We start from the raw sequence: 16,786 nt of genomic DNA on the forward strand, positions 1-16,786 counted from the left end.
GGAGAGGCTGTGGCCAGGAGTTGGAGAGCCAGGCAGGTCCCTCAAGGGAGGCTGCCTGGTGCTGCTCGTTTTGAGGGTGGCTGCCCCTGTACTTCCGTGGGTGGCCAAGCTGTCGCAAGATGTTCTTCCAGACATGATCTACAGGTTTCTCTCACCTGCCTGCCACGCCTTCTGGCCTGCCCTGCCCTCTGCAAGAGGCATATTAAATTCTGTAAGCGTTTAATGATGCCGACACTGCCCCAGGACTTCCTGGGCAGGACAGAGATGTGGCTATGCTTTGGATTTTGGCAGGTTGTGGCATGGAAGACAAACCTAGGGGATGGGGGGGGTGACTAGCCCAGGCATCTGATGGACAGGACAGGACCCCCATCTGGGTCCCAGCCCACCCAGCCACCAGGAGCTGTGTGCAGGTGAGCAGGGTGGCACTGAGCCATGCCATGTGACCACCAGGACCCGCTGTGGCAGGATACACCTTGGGAGAGGCTGTCTTGCTGTGGAGCGTGTGTGCATGTCAGCCTGTGGTGTAACAGGCCAGTGCTACAAGGCCGATCTCAAACTCATGAGCATTCCCACAGCACACCGAGGGTCATGATGGTGTCAGTAACAGGACAGGCACTTGGCCATTTATTGCATTTATCCACTTAGAAAGTGTGCTGTGCCTTTGCTGCTTAGCTCTGGTGCGCATGTGGCAAAATTGGCACGGTTGGGTTACAGGGGACAGAAAAGCCTGGAGCGCTGGCTGAGGGGGACTGGAATTTAGCCTGCAGTGAGCAGGTTTCCTCCTCTGTCCATGACAGCATTCCCCAAGGGGAGGTGCAGAGCAGGAGCCCGAGCGTTATTTTGGCACCTGGGGAGGTTCTGTGCATCCCAAGTTCATGGTGTGGTCACAGCTGAGCTGTGCCAGGCAGAAGGAGGTTTCTGCTACCACTGGGGTGCACAGGCTGCCAAGGGGCAGGGGTGGCCAGCCAGTCCCGCAGCACATTGCAAAGCTGTCCTGGTTTAGGGAGTCACCCCAGGACAAAAGCCTCCCTTCCTGCGCTTGCAGGGCACCTACAAGTAAGCAAATACAGCTGCCAGGATGGCCACAGCCCCGATCAGCTTGAAGATGAGGGGTATGGCAGGGGCTGAGGTGCTCTCTTCCACGTGTCGTGTCTGCAGGGGCTTGAGGATGCGCTGCTGCTGGCTGAGGATGGCCTCCCTGGCACCTGCCCAGGCGCCCGGGCCCCGCAGCCGGTACTGGTACGGCGTGCACGGACCGAAGGCCACCTCCATGGCCAGCCTGGGGTCCGTGAGGAACAGGGAGAGCAGGTTGGGCTTGACCCCCAGCTGGCAGGCGAGCTCGTCCATGTAAGGGATGTAATCCACCTGGATGGTGTGCCGCTGGCTCTTCACGTACCTGCGGGCAGGGAGGGAGGGCAGGTAGGTGCTGGAAGCAGAGCTGGGCAGATGCTTTGCACACCTGGAAGGACTGTGGGTAGTGTGGCCAACGACATCGCTGCCCTTTGTTGGCACACACAAACGTGCCAGGATGCATCCATGGGACAGGATGGATGCCCATGAGCAGCAGTGCCGAAGGCAGCCCCTTGGTGCTCCCGCAGGGATCTTACCGCTTTGCCATCGCTTCTTTCTTCTGCTCAATGTCAGCCTCCATGTCGTGCTGCAGGGGCAGCTCGTTCAGCCCTGGGGAGGATGAGACACAGCGGCCACTGTGGTGCTGGCCTTGCCTGGGTGCTGTGCCTCTGCCAGCACCACCATGGTGTGTGGTCTTGCACCTGAGGCATGTCCACGGGATGGGAAGGAGCAGCCTGTGGAGCTCAGGGTATGGATGTGCCTGTGCCTCTCAGAGAAGAGGCCATCTCATTGCGACAGCTGCAAGGCAGCAGTGCCATCACCATGCCCAGGATGGCACAACCAGCTGCTGCCTTCTCAACGTGGCTGGGCACCACCTGCCCTCACTCCAGGACTGCATCCACAGGGCAGGTTTGCCTGACTCACCTTTGAAGACACGGGTAGCCCAGCGACACTGGAGCTCTGAGATGGGCATGATGGCTCCTAGGGGCTGGATGAGGCCGATGAAAGCCAGCGTCGGCTTCTCCAGCTCAGGGGGGAACATGAATTTGTAGAGGGGAATCTGGTTCTCCACCACCTTCACACAGCCCTCGAGGAACGGGAAGGAGAAGCTGTAACCTGTGGCAAAAACTACGGCATCGACATCTTCCCTGGTGCCATCCTCAAAGATGGCCGATGTCTCTGTGAACTCCCGGACGTTCGGCTTCACCCGCACCCTGCCCGAAATGATGCGGTTGGGCAGGTCATCGTTGACAGTGGGGTGCTGGTGAAAGACCCTGGAAGGTGCAAGAAGCCATTAGGGCACTGGGAAGGGAGTGCCTCTGCTCCATGTCCTGCTCCAGCTGCTGCTCCCTACTCTGCGGCAGCTGCCCCTACACTGCTGTCTCCAAGAGTCCTTGAAGGGGCAGTGGTGGCTCCCTCAAGCATTGCCTGGGCACAACAAAATAATAACCCAGGCCAGGCACAGGGAGCAGGGAATGGCCAAGCTGGGCAGGACACAGAAGGAGGCAGATGATCCCTTCTGGGCAGGGGGAGTGTTTGGTGATACCTGTGCTTTGGCTTCAGGCCGTAATGTGAGTGATCAAACCTGGCATTCAGCTTCTTCTCCATGTAGTCACATGCCATGGATGAGCTGAGCAGCCCCTGCAGGAATGTGTTCAGGCGGGTGGTTAAGACGGTGTCCATGGGGTAGCCCTGATCTCCGACACGGTTGAAGATCCACGCACCCCGGCGGGTGCTGAGGAACACCTAGACAAGGAAGAAGGATCACTGGCTGAAGGCAGTGGTCATCCTGGGAAGGCTGTCCTTTGGGGGATGTGCCCTTGCCCTGGGATCACTCTGCTTTTTGCTGTCCAATCACTGGGTGAAGACCCAGAGGGCTGCTCACTGGCATGTCACAGGGGAGTGGGACCAAGTCTCAATTGCCTGGCAGCTGGGATTGGCAGGAGCCAGCATTGCCAAACACAGCGAGTGCTGGCATGGAGAAGCAGCTGTGCAAGAGTCTTGGTCCTGGTGTCCCTGCAGAGCTGACAGTGTCCCACAGGGGCAATCCTGCCCACCAGGACCCTACTCCTGCTTACCTGCTGGGCTGTTTGGCTGATCTCCACAGCCAGGTCTGACCCTGAATTCCCGATCCCGATGACAACAACCCTTTTGTCTGTGAAAGCTTGAGCATCCTTGTAGTCTCGGCTATGGAGGTAGCAGCCCTTGAACTTCTCAATTCCTGTGAGCAGAAGGAGGAGGAATGCTTGGCTTCCTGGTGCCAGGTTGGAGGATCATCCACTAAAGACGAGATGCTCCCTTACCTCACCAAAGCACTCCTGGGGAGCACAGGAGCACTCCTGGGGTGAGAGCGAGGCAGGGAAATGTTGGGGCTGGGGGGAAAACAGCAGGGAGAATAGGGACTGGCATGAACTAGCTTTCTAGTCTCTGGTGTCTGCTCACACCAGTGCACAGGGCAGTACCTGGGAAGGAACTGAGCGGGAGATGTGCATCGGTGTGGTGCCCACTGCACACCAGTACGGCATCGAAGACGGCCGCCTCCTGCTTCCCCTCGCTCTCCGTCACCACCTCCCACTGCCCGCTGCTGGCGAAGTCGGGGCGCTTGGACACGCGGCACACGCTGGTCTGGCACAGGGAGCGGGGTCAGGCACCCTGTGCCCCGCTCCCGCTGCCGCCTCCCGCTCGGCCCCAGCCCTCACCCTGAAGCGGATGTGGCGCAGCAGGTCGAAGTGCTGGGCGTACATGCGGAAGTACTCCATGATCTTGGAGTTGTGCATGTAGTTGGGGAAGTCCTCAGGGATGGGGAAGTCGCTGTAGCACATCATCTCCTTGGAGGTGTTGATGATGACGGAGCGGTAGATGCTGGCACGGCCGTCCTCGGGGTGCTCCTGTGGGAGCAGGGCACAGCTCAGCCCTGGCCAGGGAACGATGGCTGGGGCTGATGAGGTGCTTCTCTTCATGGAGCCCCTGCCCTCAGTCTCACCCAGAGGATCCCACCATGGCCAGCTGTTACCCTACCAGCCACCACGGACCCCTGAGGGTCACCGTGCTGACCCCAAGCAGACACGTTGCCAGCAGGGTTTACCTCAAACCTCCAGAGGCCCCCGATGTCGCCGGTCCTCTCGAAGCAGAAGGGCTCCAGCCCCTCCTGGAGGCAGGCTTTGATGGCGCACAGCCCGCTGCTGCCCCCGCCGATGATGGCCACCTTCTTTGCCATGCTGCGCTCCACCACCGCGCTTCTGCCTGGGGACAGCGTCGGACAGGGGACTGAGCTGCCAGGAGTGCGAGTGTGCAAGACTTTGATCCTGGCCAAAGAGGTCCCAAGCAAGAGAGGCAGCCCCTCAAAAGTGTGTCTGGGGTTGCAAAGCCACTGCTCACCCCACCAGGTTTTGCACTGGCCAGTGCTGTGTTTTGCACTTACTGTGGTGGTGCCTCTGGTTGCCTTGAGGAGAAATCCTACCGAAGGTCAGGGAGCCTCAAAATCTCCCCGCCCACGCCAAGTCCCGGCGATGGAGGTACCCTGAAGTGCTGTGCCCTGCTCTGGGGACCGACAGCTCCCTCCCGGGTGGGTGACAGCCCCTCTGCCTGCGCTTTGCCCTCTCCCTTCCCGGGGAGATTCCTGCTGCGCTGTCGCGGTGCCGCTGGTGCCGGCAGCTCGGGGACACCCTTCACCGACCTGCGGCCGTGGGACGAGCAGCCCGGGGCAGGCTGGGGCGGGCACGGGGCCGTGCGGGGGTCTCTGCCGGGGTGCCCCGGCCCGTGACGCCGGCCCGAGGCCCGGCTTTACGGTGCGCGGCCCGGGAGCGCGGCCTCCCCCTCCGTCACTCCTCCCACGGGCCCGCGAAAGGAAGCCCGGAGCCGGCTGGCTCCCGGCGCCTGCTCGGCTGTTCCGGCAGCGGCCCAAGGAGCCATGCCGGGCGGAGACACGGACACGCAGCCGATCCTTGTGGTTGCGTGCTTGGTAAACAAACGCTGTCCTGGACTTTGGCGCTAGGATTATCAGGATCAGCCCACGCCCGCTTCTTATTCTGGTACCCGGGATGACACACCGCTCTGGCTGCTCCAGTGGCGGCCGGCACTGTATCGCCCACATCCCCCGTGCCCCTGGGCTGGGCATGTCGGCACAGTGTCCCCATAGCCACGGCTCACCCTGGGCCAGCAGAGTCCTTGGGGCCGGTGGAACCCTGGTGAGAGGAGCACCAGGTGATTGGGGTGTCCCTGGTGTGAGGGTGGTGGCACCAGCAAGGAAAAGGCTGTCCCTCACAGCTGGAGGCACAGACCAGGGGGATCCAAACTTGCTGCTGGCTCCTGGCACACTCACAGCCAGACAGCCCCCGAGGCTGCAGGGGAAATTTGCTCTTCCATAGGCAGAGAACTTTGCTGTAGAGTTGAGCAAGGCAGAGGGGCCAAGCTCTGCAGCTGAAATGGTTTTAATCTTCTAAAACTCTAGTATGTTTGCAGTAAGCTTAATAAAGCTCCTTCTGTCCCTTGCTGTCAGCAAGGGCTGATCTCTGCCCAGGGCAGAGATGCTGAGCTGCCAACCCACACTCTGTGCCTGCCTGTCAAAAAGCATCAAAAGGATCTTACCAAGCAAGGGATCGGCACAGGAATGGAGAACTGGCAGCACTGGCAGTGTTGCTCTTCCTGCTCTGCTGTCAGCTGGCTTCTGGCTCTTGCAAGCTCTGCACAGACTGCTCAAAGGCAACAGCTACAGGGGACTTCTCTGAGCTCTCCAGTGCTCTGCTGTTGCTATGAAACCTCTGTGCAGCTTGCCTCTGAACTGCCCTTCTCCCTGCAGGAGGCTGTATAGCCTTGGACTTTACCCCCCCGTAGCTGGACTCAGTACAGACAAACTGTGCTGTTGGGCAGCAGGGTCATGCCATGCCATTTTGGTTGAGGTTGGTATTTGGTTGGTTGATGTCTGTGGAAATTCACAGTTCCCCATACCTGGCAAGCACTCAGGATGTAGACTGTGTGCAGCAGTGTCTGCTGTACAGTGTCTGCTCTGGGCTTCCACAGCGGGCAGAAATGCCGTGGGACAAGTGGAGCAGAAAGCTCCTCTGTCCTATCAGTGACCTGCACCCATGCTTGGAGGTGGCAAGCACAGGAGAGCAAAGGTTTCTCTGGTGGCGACAAGCATAGAAGAGCTGAGAGGGTGGCCAGGCAGCCTGTGACCCAGCAGGGCTGTGCAGTGGTGGTGGTGGATGCTACCAGGACCTCAGAGTGTCGTGCAAGTGTCATGAGCAACTTTTTGGCACACACGTGTGTGGGAGCCACAAATGAAGAGGTTGCTGCTGTACCCTCCATGATGTAGAGAGGAAGACCCCAACAGCTCTAAGAAGAGACTCTAAGTGCAGACAAAAAACACACTGTGTTTTGGAAAAGGTAGAGCAAAGATGTTTCGGCACAGCACAGCAAGCCCTGCCCACCCAGAGTGCCACCTGCCTGTGCTCCCACAGCCTCCACAGGGCTGGTCTCTGCCTGGGGGCAGGAGGGCTGTCCAGTGTCCTGGTGCTGTGTGCAATTGCCAGACTGGCCCAGCTGGCTGCCAGGCATGCAGTGCAACCCAGGGGATTATTTTTTGGTTACTGCAGCACCAACCCAGACCTGGAAGCTTCACTGGCTCACCCTGTCAGTGGGTCAGGGCTCAGCTTCAGGGGAACCTTGTCATGTCAAGCACTTCCATTTCAGCCCCTGTGCGAGTGACAGTGACAGGGTGCTAGTACCAGCAGCCATCAGGCTGCTCCTGCACACTCCACCCAGGAGAACGGCACACTTAAAACACTGCCTGGTTTTAATATGATTTAATTGGTGCTTTCCAGAGCCTGTGTGCACTAATAGACCTCAATGACCACAAAGAGCCTCACCTGGGCCCAATCCCTTTAGCCACATGCCAGGAGCACTGTTGAAGTTGATTATTTGAGCTCAGTCTAGAGCCCTCACTCCCTGCCTGGCTGTGGTCTCTGCTGAAATGTGTTCTGATTTTCTGGCTCAGTCGCAGCCCCAGCTCATTATAGAGGCTCCTTGTGTTCCCCTCCTGCCAAGGACCAGCAGCCCTTTGTGAAAAACAGGCTGCCGGTGGTGCCAGGGGAGGAAAGCCAGCCTGCCTGGAGCACAGGGAGCCGTGGCCGTGGTTGGCAGAGCCAGGCCTCTGGCTGCAGGAGGTGCAAGCAAGGCTCAGACCTGGGGCTGGGTGTATTTCTGGGCTCTGGGAAGGGGCTGGCTCTGCAGGACTCTCTGCAGCCTGGAATACTGAAAAGCCTGTGGAGGGAAAAAGGATTTGGGAAGCTCTGGACAAGAGCTTCAGGAGCACGCTGCTGCTGGGAGCTGCTCACCCTGTTGGCCACAGAATGATCAACCCTTCAGTGCCACTATCCTTTTCCAATGACCCTGGGGGCCATGTGCTCCACATCTAGCCTTAGTGCAGCACTTAAACGAGAGCAATAGGGAAGAGACTGCTTAGGGAGGCAAAGCTCTGTCTAACTCTGAGGACAGAGCCCTGTGGGTCCCCTCCAGGCAGGTGTTGTAGAGCAGGCTGTGCAGGGTATGGTTACAACAGCAGCATGATCAGTGTATTTATAGGATACAGATACAGGGGTCACTGCAGAGAAACCTCTGCAGAGTCACAGCTACCACACACACCATGGGCTATGGCAGGTGCCCAGCGAGAGCATGCAGATTCACAGTATTAGCAGTGAGCTGCCGGAGGGGTGTGCTGAGCCCTCCCCAGGCTCTGCAGAGACTGCTTTTGGTCACCAGAGAACAGCCAGCGCAGACCCTGCCCGACAGCCGGCAGGACAGCACCGGACATCTGAGGGCAGGCCTGGAGCCTGCAGCACCGCTCGTGTGGAAGTCTTGGCCGGGCTGATGGGGTTCAGGATGCCAGCTCAGCCCCACAATCCCCTCCCGTGCGCGCTCAGAACACCAGCACAGGGCCCCTGCGGGGTGCCGGGGCAGCGGGCGGTCAGCGGCTCCAGAGCGCGAAGAGGGCGGGCGCGGTGGCCGGGGACAGCCAGCAGTGCTCCACCACGCCGTAGAGCGCGTAGCCCAGCAGCAGCCCGAAGAGCACGTCCGTCATGTTGTGCCTGCCCAGCATGACCCGGGAGATGCTGACGATGAGAGCCCAGAGCACCACGAGCACGCGCAGCGGCACGGCCAGGACCAGGTGGCGCAGGACGAAGCGGCAGACCAGAGCGGCCCTGGTGGCGTGGCCCGAGGGGAAGGAGTACTTGTCCACCGAGATGGTGACGAACATGTCCATCTTGTTGTGCGTGGGCCGCGGCCGCTTGACGAGCCCCTTCACCACCGCCACCATCACCAGGTCCAGCAGCAACGCTGGAGAGACAGCAACAGGGGTTATGAAGGCAGAATCATCAGCTGAGGGCCATCGGCTGTCCAAGCTGCCCAAAGGGGATGTTTTTCCCCATGGCTGCAAGACCCAGGCAGGGAGAGCACAGCACGCAGCTGCTCTCGGCCTTCTGCAGCAGAACGAGCACATCCTGAACCTCTGCTCCTCGGCACTCACCCCTCCTGCACCACCAGCCCCTTGGCCTGCCACGGCCTGCACCCCAGGGCTTTTCTCTCTGTGCAGAATCTGACTGAGGGCCCGATCTGCTCCTTAATCTGAGGGCAGCAGAGGCATGAAGCCCCCAGAGCTTCCTGCCAGCAGTGCTGACTCTGCATTGCCCTGCTGACCGGGGTCAAACTGACCAGGTGAATGATCAACCCCCTCCCCTCCAGCACAGGCCAGCGGGAAATGCTCAGGGCTGCTGGGCTGCCAGGGCTCTGGGCTCTGCCTTCTCCCTGCTGCTCAGGGAAAAGTTAACCCTGCTCTGGTTTTCCAGACGTGAATCAAGGATAATTGATGGTGGCTTGCCCCTGAGAGCTAAAGGCTGTGGTCACAGAAGAGGCAAAGTGCCTGTGATAAATGTTCAGACAGTATTTGGCAAGAGCAGCTCCTCATGTAGGGCAAAGGGTGCTTTCTCCATCCCTGTTAGCTCAGCTTAGCACAGCACCCACAGCCTGGGCTACTTCTTGTTGTGTAAGAGATCAACTTCTGTTTGCCCTAAGACCCATTTCTGGATGCCAAATCTTTTGGTCACTTCAGTTCATTTCCTTTGGTTAATCATTTAAGACCAAATTTTCTTTTTTTTTTTTTTTTTCCCCACATGTAAAACTAGATCAATTGCTTTTTCTACACAGGAACTGGGAGATTCAAGTTGGACATGAGGGAATCCTCCTTCCCCACATGGGTGCTGCAACCCAGGGGCAGATCCCCAGAGAGGTGGGTGGCTCTTGCCCAGAGCACTGAGGTGCTGGGACAGCTCTCCCTGGAGCAAAGGGTAGGCTGGAGGCATCCAGTTCTGCTCTGGGGCTCCAATTTAACCATGTGCTGCTAGATGAGAAAGATGCACAAACCTATGTTTCCCACCAAGCAAATTTCAATTCAAAACTGGACTGTGAGATCCTAATTATTTGCAGCTTCATACAAGAGTAACATCAGGGAACCAAAAGGTCTGGTGCCCTGGAGCTATTACAGTTCCTAAATAAGCAAAAATTAATCCTCTTAACTATACCTAGGCTGTTCTGTGTGTGTGTGAAACACTACACCACGCAGGATTAGGATGTGAGCTTTGAGCCAGGTTTCCTCACTGGCTGGTGCACAACAATCCACGAAGGCCCTGCAGGCAGGGAGCCACGGCTCCGTGTGCCAGAGCAGCTTTTCAGGGAAATGCCTGGTGTCTCAACCCTCGGCCGCGCACCGGGAGCGCGCTGTTGCGAGAGGCCCCGGCTCCCAGAGCGTTTTGCAACCGCGGGAGCAGTTTGGCAATCGGGGGTTTGCCACTTCGCGGTTGCAGCCGTGACAAACGAGTCGTGTCGGTGCCACCGCGCCCTTAAGCGGCAGGGTCACTCCCGTGCCCGCAGGCACCCCGGCTGAGCCTGCACGGGCCGCTCCGCCCCATCCCTCGGGCCGCCCTCCCCCGCCGCGGGGCGAGCCCCCGCCTCACCGAAGAGCAGGTTGAGCAGCACCTCGCGGGCGGCCGAGCTGTCAGTGTGGCAGAGCCCGTAGCAGGTGCCGAGCAGCCAGGGGATGCCGTGCCCCGACACCTCGATGACCTTCATGAGCGGGCGGGCGCTGCCCCAGGCCGAGCCCTCCCCGGCGCACACCCCGAGGCGCTTGGAGGCCCAGAGGTCGATGGCGAGCAGGGAGCTGAGCGCGATGCCCACGAAGGACGGGTTCAGCTTCATGCAGTCCTCCTCGGGCAGCGGGGCGGCCGCGGGCTCCCTGCGCCGGGACGGGCTCTCGGGGGCGCCGGGCCCGCGCTGGCTCAGGGACAGGAACTCCGGGCGCCCGCCGCGGCTGCTGCGGGGGCTCGGCATGGCGCCGGCGGGCGGCCTGCGGGGGGCGGGCGCCGGTCACCCGCTGCCAGGCCCGCTCGGGACCCGGCATGTCACGCTGCCCGGGGCCGCTTCCCTCCGCCCCGCCCCGCCCCGCGCGCTCCGGGCGCGGCCCCAAGGGCGCGGAGGCCGCGGCGCGCCCGCGCTGCCCCCGGTACCGGGCGGCCCCGGCGCCGCTTCCGCTTCCGCTTCCCGTTCCGCTTCCGCCCGTGACGCGCGCGGCGCGCCCCGCCCGCCGGCGCGCACGTGCCCGCCGCGGCCGGCGTACGGCGGCCGGCGAGGGCCGGAAGGGAGGCGGCGGCGGCTTCGCCCTGCCGGCGCCGGTGCGGGCGCCGTGCGGCGGGCGGCGATGGGACCGGCCGCCCCGCCGGGCCCGCGGTGACGGCGGCTCGGCCGCGGCCATGGGGTGCCTGCAGAGCGTGGCCTGCAAGGCGCGGGTGCGCCGCGAGCAGATCGTGGTGTCGGACGTGTCGGCCACCATCGAGCCGGCGGCCACGGCCATCGAGGAGAGCTCGCCGGTGGTGCTGCGGTACCGCACGCCCTACTTCCGCGCCTCCGCCCGCGTCCTCATGCCGCCCATCGCCCGGCGGCACACCTGGGTGGTGGGCTGGATCCAGGCCTGCAACCACATGGAGTTCTACAACACCTACAGCGACCTGGGCGTGTGAGCACCGCGGGGCACCGGGCACGGCCCTGGGCACGGGCTGGGGGCGGCGGGGCTCCCCGGGGCGCGACCTTGCCCCGCTCCGCCCGCGGGCACCGGCAGCTGCATTGCTGGCATTGGGAACTGCATCCCGGCACCGGGAGCTGCATCCCGGCACCGGGAACTGCGTCCCGGCACCGGGAACTGCATCCCGGCACCGGGAACTGCATCCCGGCACCGGGAGCTGCATCCCGGCACTGGGAGCTGCATCCCAGCACCGGGAGCTGCACCTTGGCATTGGGAACTGCATCCCAGCATTGGGTTCTGCATCCCAGCATTGGGTTCTGCATCTCGGCACTGGGAGCTGCACCCTGGCACTGGGAGCTGCATTGCTGGCATTGGGAGCTGCACCCTGGCACCCAGTGCAGCCCCAGCCCCAGCACCCCGTGCTGCCCCTCTGCCCCACCTCTGCAGGCACAGCCACCCATGGGCAGCACCTGCACCCCAGCCCCGCTCCCCGACCCCGCAGTTCCTGCTCCTCGGGCCCCACAGCTGGTCCAACACCATCCCACTGCCGGGAGCTCGCCCTTCCCAGGGCTTTGCGGCCGCTGTCTCCCACCAAACATCGTTTCTTCTTTGGGACTGGGACTGGAGCATGGGCAGTGCCGGGGGAGTTGTCCCCTTGGCTTGTGTTAGAAGAGGGGAAGGTTGCAGTGCTGGGCAGACGTGGCAGCTGGAAAACAGCCTTTCCCAAGGCTGAGTGTGCAGGTGGCTTGTAATCCCTTTGGGGATGCCGAGGGGCAGAGCTGTTGGCTCTGTGTCCCCTACCTTTGGAAAGGGGTGCTGCCAGAGGGGAGATGTCCAGAGGGCTGTGTTCTGCAGCTCACAGGTGGGCTCCTTGTCCTGCATCCTTGGATCGCCACAGATTGGTGTGCGTGGGGCACTGGGGCACTTGGGGACGTTGGAGTGGAGGTGGTCACTGGGAGGGGTGGCAGAAGTGTGGCCCCAGCCCCTCTGCTGTGTTATTGCTGCACAGGCCTCGCCGTAGCCACATGGTGCTGGTGGCACGGCCAGCAGCAAAGATCTGGGCTGCACTCCCTTCCCCCCAGCCACATTGCAGGGATTTCATGGTGCCAGGGGCAGGCAGAATTGTGGGGGTCAGTTGTTGTACGTGTCTCGGTATTTAAGGTGTAGAAATCACAGACCTCCTGCGGGAGGGGGCTGCTGCTGGGCTGGGCTGTGCCCTAGTCACCTGGGGGACAGGGAAGGCTGTTCTCCAGCACTCTCTCCTGATTAAGGAGAGAGTGACCCCAAAGAGACTCAGCAGTGGGTTTTGGCCGAGTCAGTTTAATTGCAGGTTAATTAAAATGGCATTGTGTTGGCAGAGCAAAAGCTCGAGCTGGACGTGCTCAAGAAACCGAAGCTGAATTTGTTCTTCAGGGCTGTCCCTGAGAGTTTGCTGCAGGCAGGCAGAGGGTCCCTGTGCTGCTGGCTTCCCCATCCCTCGCCAGGCACCGTTGCTGCCATTTCCCTGCTCATCTTCCTCTTCCTCTTCACTAGGTCGAGCTGGGAGCTGCCCGACCTGCGAGAAGGACGAGTAAAAGCCATCAGCGACTCGGATGGGGTGAGCTACCCCTGGTATGGAAACACCACAGAAACCGTGACCCTGGTGGGGCCCACTAACAAGATCTCCAGGTTCTCGGTGAGCATGAACGACAATTTCTACCCCAGCGTGACGTGGGCCGTGCCCGTCAGCAACAGCAACGTGCCGCTGCTGACCAGGATTAAGAGGGACCAGAGCTTTACCACGTGGCTCGTGGCCATGAACACCACCACCAAGGAGAAGATCATCTTGCAGACTATAAAGTGGAGGATGCGAGTGGACATTGAGGTGGACCCCATGCAGCTGCTGGGGCAGAGGGCCCGGCTGGTGGGCAGGACTCAGCAGGAGCAGCCGCGGATCCTCAGCAGGATGGAGCCCATCCCACCCAACGCACTAGTGAAGCCCAACGCCAACGACGCCCAGGTGCTCATGTGGAGACCCAAGCGAGGGCAGCCCATCGTGGTGATACCTCCCAAGTAGGGCGTGCAGCTGAGGACCTGGGTGCCCCCAGCCCGCTGCAGACGAACGGGACTGCTGAGCCAGAGCAGACCTCTCGGGTTCTCCTGCCTTTGTTGTTGTGCTTGCAAACGTGGCTCCTCCTCGGTCAGAAATAGAGCCTGGCTGGTACAAGGGCACAGAAGAGGGTTTGCTGAGCTGGAGGATTTCCCAGGAAGCGGAATGGAGTACTTGCAGCTGGCACAGAGGCTGTCTGACACAAAGGACTCGTCTTTCCCTGCGGGGCAGTGCGAGGAGCACGAGTGTGGCTGAACCGTGCCCGGGCAGATGCTGCTCCCCACCCTGGAGGGAGAGGCAGAGGCTGTTCCTGCTGGCAGCGGGGGCTCTGTGGTCCCTTGTCCCGTACCTATGCAGTTCAGATCCGTGATCCAGCCCTTGCCTGCCCGCTGGCACCGGGCGGGAGGGCCGGCAGCGGGGCGGGACCGGGCGGTGCTGGGGCGGGCAGAGCCCGGTGCTGCCGGTGCCACCGCCCGGGAGGGGTCTGCTGCAGCCGCGGGGAGCGGGACACGTTTTGCATGCGTCTGGGTGTGTTTGGAGTAGTTGTGAGTGTAGGAGATGCCATAGCTCTTTTCTGTCTTGGAGTGAGGTCTAAGGGCAGGTTAGATGTCCTTTTGTTTCAAGGTGCACTAAGTCTTTGCGTTCCTCAGCCTCCCCTCGGAGTCCCACTGGCCCTGCTCTTTGGGAGCAGAAAGGAATCTCAGCCAGGTGGGAAATGAGGGCAGTGCTGTTCTCCCAGCCCTGTGGGTGCTCGGTGTGTGTGTGGTACCCAAACCAGCCCAGAGGTACCCTGGCCTCACTTCGCTTCACCGCTCCCTCGCTACAAGTTGGGTGCTTGCTCATTTCCCACGCAAATGCTGGCTCACGTGGAGGCCTCTTCCCCAGCCACCCATGGCTACTGGGCCAGCACGCTTTGTGGTACCTCCCCAAGCTCTGTGGAGGGCAGGGATGTGAGTGGAGGCTGTTCAGGGCAGGCCTGGGTTTGCCTGGGAAAGAGGAGGTGAATGTGCTGCCGGGGGGCTGCCTCCTGCTGCTGCCGTGCTTGGGAGGGGTCACAGGGGGATTTATTTGCCTTTCTCCTCACTCCTTGCTGCCTGGATGGCTGGCATTGGCTGGTCTGTGGGACAGCACGGTGCTGTGGGATGCAGCTGGCAGTTCCCAGGATCTCACCCTGGAGCTGCAGCAGAGGCATGAACCATGGCTGTGCTGCTGCTCTGGGTGCTCCATCGTTCCTGGGCAGGTGGTTACGGCTTTTGCTGCTTTCTCTGCTCTGTCCTCCCTGGCACGAGCCCTGCAGCTCCTCAGCTCGCAGCCCTGCTTTCTTCACACTGCAGGGAGGTTGTGCTGCCCTGGGGATGCAGGTCATTCCTGCTGGGAAGGTCCAGCCTGGGGCGAAGTGCTGGGTGACACTTCATGCACCCCGGGCCCTGCCAGCATTGGGGCTCCCGAGGCATCTTAGACCAAAAATCCCTGTGAAACCCCCGTGCTATTTATTGCCCTCAGTAGTGTTTGCTGCTGCTGACCCAGTTCTTTATTTATTTTTCCTCTGGGAGCGTTTCCTTTGGACGCCTTGGTGCAAGAGTTCCGTGTGCCGGGGCCAGCGCTCCTGCTCCTCCCGCCCGGCCTCGCCCCGGGCTGGAACCTGCTGCTTTCCGTGCCTATGTCGGGTTCTGCAGGGGCTACAGCTTCCCCGGGGAGAGGGCTTTGAGCTTTGGTTTGCTGTGTTTTCTGCAGCAGAGCTCCCACAGGGAGCTTGCTGGTGTGGGAAGATGTCCTGCTCTTGTGAGACTGTGGTTTTGTCCTGGTGTGGGACCGATGGCGGCTTTTGCCATCGCTGATGTTTTGTTTCTCAAAAAGTGTGTGTGGAGAGGGGTTAGAAACTTGAAATACAATTTTCCTTAAGGACTGGGGGAGGAGGGGTAAGTACCTTTTGGTTTGAAGTAAGGCAGGTGTATACTTTTGACCCAGGGGGACAGAAACATCTCTGGCAGCGTCAGAGCTAAAATGCCAGAGGAGGGGGTTCCCCAGTGAACAGGCAGCTCCAAGGTGGGCTTCCTGCTGGGAGAGGATGCTGTGTCCAGAGGCTGCGTGAGCCAGCTCCCCAAAACCCACGGGAAATGGCTGCATGCTGTGTCAGCCAGGGGAGCTGCTGTGGCACTGCCGTGGCTCCAGTGTCTGGGAGAGCAGGGACACTGCTGCAGGGATGCTGTTCAATTCAGCATTGCCACCTCTTGGGATTTGCTGGTCAGTCTGAGCCTTGGCACGTGGCTGATGCCATGACAGTGAGACAGCGGTAGCTGAATTTCTGTCCATGAATGTCTGCAACATCCTGGTGCCAGGGTCAGGCTCCATGCCTGGCTGTAGCCATGTGCCTGACGCCCCAGGGCTGCCCCAGCCTGCAGGCAGGCGTTGGGGCTGTGCCTGTGTTCATCTCTCCAGGCTTCTGCCAGGTTTCCACTCCCACTCCTCTGACAGCTGGATTTGATGCACTTGGTTTGGTGCATGGGTTGTCTTTGTGGGCATTTCCCCATTGAAAAAGAAGGGGAAAAAAAGAGTTTGCAACAATTGTTTGCAAAGAAACACGTGCAAACAGCGTTTACAGAAACGTGCAGGCATTGTGCATGTTGGCAAAGGAGGGTGTTCACACCTGGGTGGAGATGGAGCTCTGGGGCTGTTGGTGCTCAAAGGAAGGAGGGAAGGTGTGGGGGAGAGTTCCCATGTACGAGTCTGAGTTTGGCTCGTTCCCTGTGGCTGGATGAGCACTCAGACCCCTGGGCTTCACCCCATGGGATGCTTTCCCTGTGCCCCCTTCCCAACCAGCACCCCGTTATCTCAGGGAGGGGCAGCCCATGGAAATGCCCACCCTCACACTCCCTGTGCCCTGAGCCTCGGGGTGCCCCTTCCCCTCCTTCCCAGCTTCGGGTCACTTATTTATTTATCTATTTATTTATTTAAGTTATTTATTGGTATTTATTGACAACTGGAAGTCGGGGTGGGCTCATTTCTGCTGCACAGTGGGGGCAGCTGGGTCTCCCCCACACCCAGCCCCCTGCCTTTTGGGGTGCTGCTGGGAGCACCTCTGGGGAGGGATGCCTGTGGGTCCCCACGCTCCCGTGCCCTTTTTGAGAGGGAGGGGAAGCAAGGGGAACCCCGCCGTGCCTGCAGGGAGGGCACCCCGTGCTCACCCCCTCCCTGCAGAAGCTCGGAGCCCCCGGGCTCCCTGCCCTGCCCATCCCTGTTTACTGACCCAGCCTCCTGCTGCTTCTCCCGCTGGATTTGCTGTTTCCAGCTCCTGGAGAGGAGCCAGGATGGATGAATGTCACTATGGAGAACAGACCAAACCAGGTATTCTGCTGCCGTGTGGGGAAAATCAGAGAGAGGAAAGCTGGTTTTGCAGAGTGCCTTAAACACAAATGACTTTACCGAGTAGGGGGCTTGGACTCGTGTCTCTGGATGTTATTACCAACTCGAAAAATGTTGCATTTCACTTCTCTGGGATTAAAAGAAAACTACTCGAGCTGTACTGGAGCCAAACCTTGTGTTTGAGTGTCTCTGGC

General features: G+C 60.6%; 3 protein-coding genes across 7 annotated transcripts; 1 reads left to right on the forward strand and 2 right to left on the reverse strand.

Annotated features, from left to right (window-relative positions):
• Positions 1-64: 64 nt before the first annotated feature.
• On the reverse strand, positions 65-6,430 carry LOC135304748 (flavin-containing monooxygenase 5-like). 5 transcript variants are annotated; one of them, XM_064427502.1, is made up of 10 exons: positions 5,659-6,430; positions 4,157-4,314; positions 3,771-3,959; positions 3,534-3,696; positions 3,150-3,292; positions 2,618-2,817; positions 1,996-2,345; positions 1,608-1,680; positions 1,055-1,396; positions 65-188 (listed from the first exon to the last, which is right to left on the reverse strand). In XM_064427502.1, the coding sequence occupies exons 2-10, from the start codon at positions 4,286-4,288 to the stop codon at positions 152-154; spliced, it is 1,629 nt and encodes a 542-aa protein (XP_064283572.1). In that variant the 5' UTR covers positions 4,289-4,314; positions 5,659-6,430; the 3' UTR covers positions 65-151. The 5 variants fall into 5 exon arrangements, with proteins under 5 accessions (XP_064283572.1, XP_064283574.1, XP_064283573.1 ...); XM_064427504.1 differs by having other exon boundaries at positions 4,493-6,430; XM_064427503.1 differs by having other exon boundaries at positions 4,157-4,376; positions 4,493-6,430.
• A 430-nt stretch (positions 6,431-6,860) lies between these two features.
• PLPP6 (phospholipid phosphatase 6) lies at positions 6,861-10,574 on the reverse strand. Its single transcript, XM_064427512.1, has 2 exons — positions 10,080-10,574; positions 6,861-8,406 (listed from the first exon to the last, which is right to left on the reverse strand). The coding sequence occupies exons 1-2, from the start codon at positions 10,450-10,452 to the stop codon at positions 8,036-8,038; spliced, it is 744 nt and encodes a 247-aa protein (XP_064283582.1). The 5' UTR covers positions 10,453-10,574; the 3' UTR covers positions 6,861-8,035.
• Positions 10,575-10,715: 141 nt separating this feature from the next.
• On the forward strand, positions 10,716-16,763 carry FAM78B (family with sequence similarity 78 member B). Its single transcript, XM_064427507.1, has 2 exons — positions 10,716-11,134; positions 12,674-16,763. Exons 1-2 carry the CDS (start codon positions 10,872-10,874, stop codon positions 13,194-13,196), a joined length of 786 nt encoding a protein of 261 aa, XP_064283577.1. The 5' UTR covers positions 10,716-10,871; the 3' UTR covers positions 13,197-16,763.
• The last annotated feature ends 23 nt before the right edge of the window (positions 16,764-16,786 follow it).

The sequence above is a fragment of the Passer domesticus genome, chromosome 7, assembly GCF_036417665.1.
Source record: "Passer domesticus isolate bPasDom1 chromosome 7, bPasDom1.hap1, whole genome shotgun sequence".
Taxonomy (NCBI): Eukaryota; Metazoa; Chordata; class Aves; order Passeriformes; family Passeridae; genus Passer; species Passer domesticus.